The sequence below is a fragment of the Aspergillus lucknowensis genome (genome assembly GCF_044049455.1).
Source record: "Aspergillus lucknowensis strain CBS 449.75 chromosome Unknown BJX67scaffold_16, whole genome shotgun sequence".
In the NCBI taxonomy this organism is placed as follows: Eukaryota; Fungi; Ascomycota; class Eurotiomycetes; order Eurotiales; family Aspergillaceae; genus Aspergillus; species Aspergillus lucknowensis.
The window spans coordinates 113970-123311 of NW_027263560.1; the positions used below are offsets into that span (position 1 = coordinate 113970).

Below are 9342 nucleotides of genomic sequence, written 5' to 3' on the forward strand. Positions count from 1 at the left end.
ACCTCCACTCACGACGCTGGAAAGAGGCCGGTGGACCGCAGATCCGAGCCCGTTCGCGAACTTGGCTGGTTGCAGCCAGTAAGAGTTGGCCACTATATGCGCCTTTCCCTTTCTGAAGAGCAGAAGGTTGTATCGTCTCCCCACCGTCTCCGTGAACCGAGCGCATGTCAAAGGGTTGTCTCTCCCCCGTTCCATGGAGCTCGACTTCTTCAACGCCCTCAACACCCTCAACTACCCCCTCTTCTCTCGCTTCTTCTACTTCTTCTCTCATTGATATTCCGTTTGCGTTTCTCCTCCCTTTGCTGTTTGCTTTGGACTCATTGCGTTGCTGTGTCTATAAATCTCTGTTTTTTGTTGTTTTGGCCTCTTATCATCGTGTCCCTTTTTGGCCTCGCCCTCGCTCACCTGTCGTTTCTTGAGTCCCATTTTGAACAGAGCTACCTGCTTCAAGATTTGCTCTTTCCGTTACTATTGCTCTGCTTGATTCGTATTTATAATCCTAATTGACCCTTCCCTGTCTCCTGTTCAATTACACGTCCTTCTCCATGCGAACGATCCCAGGACCCGTCCCAGCACTGATGTCCTCTCAATGATTATCTGTCCTGTTACTCACCAAGATCCGCGGTAGGATCATGCGTCCCTCACAATGTCTTCTATTTGCGGCTTTTCTTTACACAGGCGCCGATGCTTTCATACCGTACAGTTTTAAGGTCAAGACGCTTCCGTCCGGATCTACTAGCGAGAGTTTGGGACGACGCTTTGTGCCGCTGAACTTGTTGACTGGTGAGATACTGCAAGATGGGGAGGAAGAGACGAGCTCAGACCGTGACGAACTTGTGACCTTGGATATCGAGACACGCCATACTCGTCGTGACAACATATATAAGGTCGTTCTGGCTGAAAATACCACATCACCAAACACCATCCCTCTTCATCAGGATGGCCTCGATTACTCGTACTTCTCGACTGTGAATATCGGCACGCCTGGACAGCCGGTGTGGATGATGTTGGATACGGGAGGTGCAAATACGTGGGTGTTTGGCTCGGACTGCACGTCCGAGCCCTGCCAGATGCACAACACCTTCGGTGAGGACGACTCCTCAAGTGTTGAAATGACAACGGATGCGTTCGAGGTGGGTTACGGATCAGGCAATGTCAGCGGTGTCCTCGTCAACGACCATATCACAATCGCAGGCATCGATGTGGAGATGACTTTTGGATTGGCCAACCAAGCGACGGACGACTTCAGGAATTATCCAATCGATGGGATTCTCGGGCTAGGGAGGTCTAAAGATACCTCCATGGGAAGGCAACCATTCATGGACCTTGTCGCGGAGCAAGGGGATCTCGAATCGAACATTGTTAGTTTCCACTTGTCCCGCAATTCCGATGGAGCAAGAGATGGAACGGCCACGTTTGGTGGAGTTGATAACACCAAGTTTACGGGAGACATTGCGTATACTGATGTCGTCGATTCGAGCATCCACTGGACTATTCCCTTGGACGATGCCAGCGTTGATGATAAACCCTGCGAGTTTGCCGATAAACTTGCTGTCATCGACACAGGCACATCCTACACGCTGCTTCCTCCGGCAGACGCAGGGGCGTTGCATGCGCTTATCCCTGGCTCCAAACAGTTAACGGACGAAAACTATGTTGTTCCCTGCGACTCGACCGCTGATGTACAATTTACCATCTCGGGAGTGAGCTATTCCATGTCTCCCAAGGATTATATTGGTGCTCAGTTGGAATCTGGCGATGGTTGCATTTCAACCATCATCGCCCAAGCAGTTTTTGGAGACGACGTCTGGATTCTCGGCGACGCATTTCTGAAGAACGTCTACGCCGTCTTCGACTTCGACAATGATCGCATTGGCTTTGCCCAACTACCCAACTCCCCATCACCTGAAGCAACCACGACTGCGGCCGCAGTAGCTGCACCCACCGACACCTTTACCACAGATAGCGAAAGCTCAGATTCCACCGATCCATCCGCCGCACCCGACGCTACCGAAACACACTCAGAGTTCAAGGGCGCCGCAATGACGACATCCTGTGTTCCCATTTACTACTGGCCTGCTCTAGCTGGCCTTTTATCCTTGTACTATCTCTAGCCATCTTTCCGTCTCGGTCTCTACGCATACCCTACTCTTCCTCACATATACCCGCCTGTACGCACCCATTTCATTGCATAAACCATTGTAATCAGATACATGTTGACTCATGGTATTTCTTCACTACATAGTTATACTTTTAGAGTACGCAAGCTACTGAATATCAATATCTAACGTCCATGATTCCATAGCCCCTTTCCTCAGCAGCTATAGCACTCTGTCTGGAATTAATGTGTATGATTTTGGGTAAGATTCTGCGACTCCGTCAGCACTTGTTCGACAAACCGTTGCTAGATCGTGAGTGGCCATACCCAAGATGGACCGTTCGAAATCCTTGATACTGACAAAACCTCCAACAGCCATGAGGATATCGAAATCCGCCAAAAGCGACTTCATCACATGCCGCACCCCCTCCTCACCCATAATACTCAGGCCCCAGATCCAAAGCCGGCCAACAAACACGAACTTCGCCCCCAAGGCCAGCGCCTTCGCAACGTCACTCGCCCCGCGAATCCCAGAGTCGAACATGATATACAGCTGATCACCCACAGCTTGCACGATATTCTCCAGCGCATCAAGGCTCGCAATCGCCCCATCTACCTGCCTCCCAGCATGATTACTCACAACAATCCCATCGACCCCGTATTCTACGCATTTCCTCGCATCACCCACAGACTGAATCCCCTTGATAACAAACGGCCTGTCACCCGAGATCTCTCTCCATCGCTCAATCAACCAGGGGATCTTCTCCCAAGACCACGCACGCCCATGCCAGACGGAATCAATCCACTTCGTCGACGCTGCCACGACGTCCTTCTCCGGGTCAATCCCCGAATCGCGACATCGTTTCTGGAAGACAGGATCACTAAGGCCTAGGTCCGCACCGAGACCACGATAAAATGCATAGTTCGAGTTCGCAACATCCCCGTGTCTCCACCCTAGCTGCCACGTATCCGTCGTCAATATCAACGCGTCAAACCCAGACTTCCACGCCCGGTTGAGCAGTGATAGCGTTAACTCCTCATCATGAGGCATGTATAGCTGGTAGAACCGCGGACTCCCATCCCCGTTCGCCTGGCCGACCTTCTCAATCGGCGAACTCCCCACCGTGGACAAGCAGTACGGCAGATTCAGCTCCCCCGCAACTTTTGCAACGGCAAACTCGGCGGATTGGTGGTAGATCTTGTTAATCCCGATGGGGGCGAAGCCAATCGGCGCGGAGACGCGGTGTCCGAAGATCTCGGTGGTTGTGTCCCGGCAGTTCGTGTCGACGAGTTGGTTGGGGATTATGCGGTGGCGGTAGAAGGCCTGCCGGTTTGCGAGGTGTGTGGTTGATAGGCCGGCGTTGGATGAGGCGTAGAGCCAACCGCCTTTGCTGAGGGTCTCGCGGGCTTTATCTTTGAGTTTAGTTGGGTCTATCAAGACTGCCTTGTTAACAAACGTGAGAAATTAAGGCCCGGCGATTTCCATACCAGTGCTGAAAGGGACTGTTTTTCCTTCATTTAGCTTCTCGAAGTTCTCCCGTTGAAAAAGGGCCCATTGGGGAGTTGTCCGAGTCTTGATGTTGGGATTGTGGGGGTCGCTCATGGTGAGATCTATATGTGAACTATCAAGGTAGATTTGAGTGTTCAGTGGGGGTGATTACTGGAGGTACAAGTTGTGTATCGGAGTATCTGGTACATCGGGCCTCTTCCTGAGATAGACCATGGCACTGAGGTATAGCCCGTTTGCGGTTATGGATGACCTCATTTTGACGCACTGCCATCACATGAAGCAGTGCCTGATCCGGCGTTTGTCAACAAGTTTACATATAGGCCTATGTTTACTTACACATTAAGTTTCTCTAGCTCTGAACTTTGCCGAAGAAAACAGAAGAAAGGGCAGGCCAGCGCTTCTCTTGAGATACAGCGCCAATGACATCATGAGGATTGTACTGGCCTCCTCTCACAGATCTGATGACCCAGTAAGCATTGTACTCAACGGCTCGACGCCTGTAGCCGAGAAACAAGATATATTACACTCAAAGTTGACGGGTTCGTTCTTCATCACTCCCCGACTTGTTCCGGGAAGAAGCCGAGTCGGGAGCCAAAGACGTCAAGCCGAAAAGGAGTCAGTCAGTCACATCTCCGGCGCAGAAGATCTCTCCAATGAGAACTGCTCCAACTGTGATCAATAACGAATCATCTATATCTTCCGATCTATATACTACGACTGACTCCAACTGATTGGCATCAACATGTTCAGCTCAAGCACAAGACTGTCTGTCGCGACGCGGTCCAGGTGTCTCACGTCGGCCACCACCAACACGGCAGGTCTCCGCGCTCGCGCAGAGTCTCCGTCACCTTCACTGATTGCATGGAGAGAGTTCCAATCTAGCCGGTCGAACGCTGCATTTCGACCGACTTGGATGCCGATGCGCGTGAAGACGCCGTGGATCGAGGCTTTGACGAAAAGTCGCGAAGCTTGGCAGTCGGGTCAGCCGGATACTCCTCACCCAAAGCCGGATCTGACGCCGAAGCGGATGTCAGATAGTTTCTATAGTGCTGTTTGTGGCCGCTCTTCGCTTTGCTGCAGAGGCTGAGAGTGTGGTGGCTAACCAATGTTGGACAGATTCTCCCGCTAGCCCAGGATAAATGGCTCCTGGATACGTATCTGAATGCTTCAGGGAATATCAGGTACTTCCATGTCGCCTGATCTGTTTGTTTTCGGAACCGTGGCTAACGTACTTAGACTGGGTTCCTTGCTGATGGACCTCGATGCTCTTGCAGGTGTCATTGCCTACAGACACACGGGAGACTCTGTAACAACAGTGACGGCGGCCGTGGACCGGATCACCATTGAGCACCCGCTGATGGAGATTTGCGATCTTGAGCTGAGCGGACAGGTTACGTACGCAACAGGACGCTCGAGTATGGAGGTTTCGCTCCAGGTCGCGAAGGTCCCTGCTGCTGGCGAAAAGCCCAACCCCGAGGACGTGCTGATCACCTGTGCGTTTACAATGGTGTCGCTTGATCCTGTGACAAAGGCGTAAGTCAGACAAGCCCTGTTCTTGGTACCACCATGCTGATCTTCTAGGCCCGCTTCTGTTGCGCCTCTTCTGCTGGAAACCGAGGAAGAGCGTGAACTGTTCAAGAAGGGTGAGAAAAACTACCAGGCTAAGAAGGCGTTGCGGACAAGAAGTCTTCTATCAAAGGCACCGGATTCTGAGGAAAGTAATCTCATTCACTCTCTCTGGACGAAGGAGATGTCATATCTGAGTGAGTATAGATCACCCAGTTCCAGTGGTATCAATAACTAACACAGGTGTGCACACAGGGTCCCCGGACCAAAGACCACTCAACACAATCTCCATGAGCGACACGGTACTGAAGTCCGCCATGATCATGCAGCCCCAGGATCGCAACCGCCACAACTTCATGATTTTCGGCGGTTTCCTCCTCAAGCAGACCTTTGAGCTTGCGTTCTGCTGCGCCGCGTCCTTCTCCCACGCCCGTCCCAACTTCATCTCCCTCGACCCAAGTACGTTCGAGAACCCAGTGCCTGTAGGGAGCGTGCTGTACCTGCGTGCAACCGTCGCCTACACCGAGCCCCTCCAGCGCGAAGGCGCAGGGAGCAAGTACACTAAGATCCAGGTGCGCGTGGATACCAAGGTCCGCGACGTTGAGCACGGCACGAAGAAGTCAACGGGGATGTTCAATTACACCTTCCTGGTGGAGGGGGATGTCCACGTTATGCCGAAGAGCTACAGCGAGTACATGGTTTGGACTGATGCAAGAAGGCGTGCGCGGAACACAGATGCTCTGACGCCCGCGAGGGAGCGGAGTGCGCTTCGTAGCCTTGATAGTGTGACTGAGTAAGTTTTTTTTTTATCGGACCTGTATATTAATATCGGTACATAGACTTGGAATATGTCATTTACAGTAATATGCATTCAGTCGAGTGACTATCTTCATGTCACATGATATTATTTGTTTCTTCTCCGCTCAACTCCACGATCCATCTTCAACTCTCCAGCTTCCATCGCGGGCGCGGTCATACCCAATCTTTGCTGTAAATTCCACGCCGAACCTCGCATTTCGGTTGCCGTTCACGGTGAGGCAAAATGGCAACGCCACTTCCCAACGTCTGGCATCTCCGCCGAGTGGCAGATACAGCCGCCAAATCCTGCCTGATCTGCCACAAACCATCAAGTAGTGTGTTGACCACGCCGAACAATAAGGTAACTGATAACAACTACGCTTAGCTACCGTGGAATGAGGTCAAATAAGTAATAATCATTTATCTAATTGGCGACAGGATTTCTTCTACGTATGTCCAGCTCATCTCAAAGACCGCCATTTCTGCTCGCCTGTCATCGATGCAAAGGAGGAAGAGGCGAAGAAGAGGGCGGAGTCGATGGCCAAGGAGATTGAGAATGTAAAGAAGGAGTATGAAGAAAAGCAGAAGCGGAAAAAAGAGAAACAGAAAGAGAAGAAAGAGAAGGAAAAGGACGACTCGAAAGACTCGAGCGATTCCAAAGATCAGTCCGCAAAGCCGGATGCCGATAAAACAGACAAGAAGGAACGAGATGATAAGGTTTGTGCCCCCGCATTCTCACTCTCCCTTGATCAACCCGGCGTTGTCTGACAGAGATCAGATTGAAGCAATCAAAAAGGCCCAAAGTACTGACACGTCCACGTCGGATGATTCGCCTCGTGTTTTTGCTTTACATAAGTATGGTCCCTCCTCCAGCTTAGAGATTAGTGGGATGGAGGGGGAATAACTGACCTGCATTCGCTTAGAAATTTTTACCAAATGCGCATTGACAGAATCCGCAACATGGAGGCTGCCAAGCGCAACCGCCAACGGCTTCAAGACCCCTCGTTCTTCCCGTCTGTTCCGTCTGGCGGTCTCTAAATGTACCTTTCTCTGCCTGAGATTTTGAGCACGAGATGCGGGATTCCGCACTCGCCTTACTTCCAGGGCTTGTTTGAGAGCCTTGAGGAAACAGAAAATCATCTGTGTAACAGACCATATTCCGGAAATCCTCCCACGGCTTCAAAAGGCGAACGAATTGTGTCTGCAGGCGGGCCAGGGCAACGCTCGTCCACAGATCACCCATAAGATGACTGTCTGCGGGGATCCTGCGGCCGAGCTTTGACACTGTCGCATTCATTCAGGCTTCCAGCCAAGGCAGACCGCTCGGAGTTGGAGCTGGTCGCAACCATCCTCACGTCATACATCGACGCATGCCTGCAGATAAAGCATGCGACGCCTTCGCTCCGTCTTGCCCGAAACGGATCCACCAGCAGGTTGTAAGCGCTAGTCTCAGGCGAACAGGACACGGGAGCTTTTTATTTTTGATTCCTGATCCTGCGAACCACACTTCAGCCCTGAGAGGCTTTCGCCATTGAATGTGATTTGAGGACTTTCATCACTGTTGAATTCGTTAGTTGGTGCCCCGGCTGTCCAGAGGCTTCAATGCAACTCACAGATCGTCTGCATTTTCGTCCCCACCACTCTGAGCACCCAGGATGAACTCAGAGGGCGGCACCTCAGGGGGCTTCTTTGTCTTGACCATCTGGTTCGGTTTGACGAAGTCCTTTGTGTCGCCGATCATCATGCCGCCCAGACGGCCTTTTCACCGACAGGGCAACAGAGTCGCGAAGTGGGATGGGTCGGATAGTCATCGATTATGGTGTTGATGATCAGCTAGCTGGTGATTGATTCTACCATTGTTTCCGCACCTTTTAAGCCATTTTGCGAGAAATTTCCATGGACTGTTGTAAAATCTGATAGGAAGTGATTCGCAAGGTCCGCCTCGTCTCCATTTCATCTCGCAAGCCTTGTCAAGGGTATGTCTCATTTCAGCCTCATCCTCTTGACAATTCATTGCTCCTTTCTTCGACCTTCACCTTCTCTGGTGAAGGGGGCACCACAATATGTGCAGAAGATGGAGTGATCTCTTCACCGGTTACGATGTGTACTCCGGAGATGCCTCATCCTCCCCCATTTGCCTGCTTTGAAGTTTCGCCGACAAGAGCCGATTTCGTTCAAATTATCATGCCGTATTTGGAATTGGACTTGAACTTCGTCTCCTTAGGTTAGAGGTGATTGGCTTGCTCGTTTTCTGCAGGCTTTCTTCTGTACTGAGATCGTCAACGGTGTCGTATTGAGACCCTGAAAGAAGTTGGCGGCTCAATGACTGTTTTGGAGTGGGTCAACAGGGGAGGATCTTGCGAGTCAGTTGCGAGAAGGAGCCACAAGGTTTGTTTGGTTGCTTTCATCGTTGTCACTTTCTTGTCCGTGCTATCTTCCATCCCCGTCACCAGGTGGATGTCCAAAATCCAACAGCCGACAGCGCCAGATGTTGCAGTACACAAAGTTCCATTATTTGTGTGGTCCGGCAATTGCTCACTCCTCCAATTGAGCACTAAGTATAGCTGAGCAGGATGAGGAGGACCAAGACTTTGCGTCGAAAGGAGCACATTGCATCTTCTTCGGCTAAGGCGTCTCGGGTTACCTCGTCCCTCATCATCGTCAAGGGATCAGTGGCAAAGAAAAAAGAACCAACCCACGCCCTGACAGAGCGGGATCCCGATAACGTCTTCGACTCAAGGCAACACCATTCATGGATGGAGAAAGACAGAGGGGAGACACGAGGGATGGAGAGGTCAATCCCTCCCCTCGTCTCTTTGAGATCACGATCTCAGCCGATCAACGAGGCAGTGCGAGGCTCTCTCAATCTTGGCCTCGCCTTGCGAGCTCTTGTCCCAAGATTGTGGTGGAAGAAATGAGGCTGATGACGAGTCACTCGATATCCGTCGATGAGACTATTCATTCTTCTCGGATCCAGTTTGGAGAGGGACAAGGTAACCATCAATCCGAGCTTGTGGTATCAACGCTGGCAGTGAGACTGGTGGTAATGGCGAGGCTCGTTCTTGATACAACTGTTAAACTAAATTTAGACTAGGAAACTGCATAACGCTTCCGACCTAGTCTTTGATTGCAGTGTTGTCTGGATGGGTTTGAACCTGGTGAGGACGGGCATTGGTTGAGGCGAGGAGGTCTCGAGGTATCAAGGTCCCTCTTTTCCCTTCGGCACCTCCAGGCTCGGCATCTACCCAGACAACTCGTCGCCTCTTTCTGCGAGGTCAGCACTTTTGCCCAATTTCTTTTGAGGAGGGTTGCCTCTGGACAGGAACTCGAGCGATATTATTTTTGTCAGAATGAAGAAACGGTTCCAAGT

General features: G+C 51.3%; 5 protein-coding genes across 5 annotated transcripts; 3 read left to right on the plus strand and 2 right to left on the minus strand.

Annotated features, from left to right (window-relative positions):
• The first annotated feature begins 529 nt into the window (after positions 1-529).
• BJX67DRAFT_69562 (pepsin-like aspartic protease) lies at positions 530-2284 on the plus strand. Its single transcript, XM_071035318.1, has 2 exons — positions 530-2171; positions 2246-2284. The coding sequence occupies exon 1, from the start codon at positions 633-635 to the stop codon at positions 2112-2114; it is 1482 nt and encodes a 493-aa protein (XP_070886881.1). The 5' UTR covers positions 530-632; the 3' UTR covers positions 2115-2171; positions 2246-2284.
• A 37-nt stretch (positions 2285-2321) lies between these two features.
• On the minus strand, positions 2322-3701 carry BJX67DRAFT_371620 (L-lactate dehydrogenase; the record flags this gene model as incomplete). The annotated part of the gene is made up of 2 exons (XM_071031114.1): positions 2322-3529; positions 3587-3701. The coding sequence occupies 2 exons, from the start codon at positions 3699-3701 to the stop codon at positions 2322-2324; spliced, it is 1323 nt and encodes a 440-aa protein (XP_070886882.1).
• Positions 3702-3750: 49 nt separating this feature from the next.
• BJX67DRAFT_69571 (putative acyl-CoA thioester hydrolase) lies at positions 3751-6074 on the plus strand. The gene is made up of 5 exons (XM_071035319.1): positions 3751-4659; positions 4725-4789; positions 4845-5141; positions 5190-5371; positions 5430-6074. Exons 1-5 carry the CDS (start codon positions 4351-4353, stop codon positions 5969-5971), a joined length of 1395 nt encoding a protein of 464 aa, XP_070886883.1. The 5' UTR covers positions 3751-4350; the 3' UTR covers positions 5972-6074.
• Positions 6075-6216: 142 nt separating this feature from the next.
• Positions 6217-7010, plus strand: BJX67DRAFT_380463 (AAA-ATPase Vps4-associated 1 family protein; the record flags this gene model as incomplete). The annotated part of the gene is made up of 4 exons (XM_071032795.1): positions 6217-6333; positions 6411-6689; positions 6751-6827; positions 6896-7010. The coding sequence occupies 4 exons, from the start codon at positions 6217-6219 to the stop codon at positions 7008-7010; spliced, it is 588 nt and encodes a 195-aa protein (XP_070886884.1).
• Positions 7011-7421: 411 nt separating this feature from the next.
• On the minus strand, positions 7422-7713 carry BJX67DRAFT_380464 (uncharacterized protein; the record flags this gene model as incomplete). Its single annotated transcript, XM_071032796.1, has 2 exons — positions 7422-7530; positions 7586-7713. 2 exons carry the CDS (start codon positions 7711-7713, stop codon positions 7422-7424), a joined length of 237 nt encoding a protein of 78 aa, XP_070886885.1.
• Between the last annotated feature and the right edge of the window lie 1629 nt (positions 7714-9342).

Coding starts and splice junctions, on each gene's coding strand:
- BJX67DRAFT_69562 (XM_071035318.1), top strand. CDS start 633: ATGCGTCCCTCACAATGTCTTCTATTTGCGGCTTTTCTTTACACAGGC.
- BJX67DRAFT_69571 (XM_071035319.1), top strand. CDS start 4,351: ATGTTCAGCTCAAGCACAAGACTGTCTGTCGCGACGCGGTCCAGGTGT. Junction 4,660..4,724: donor CAGATAGTTTCTATAGTGCT/GTTTGTGGCCGC, acceptor AATGTTGGACAG/ATTCTCCCGCTAGCCCAGGA. Junction 5,372..5,429: donor GAAGGAGATGTCATATCTGA/GTGAGTATAGAT, acceptor GTGTGCACACAG/GGTCCCCGGACCAAAGACCA.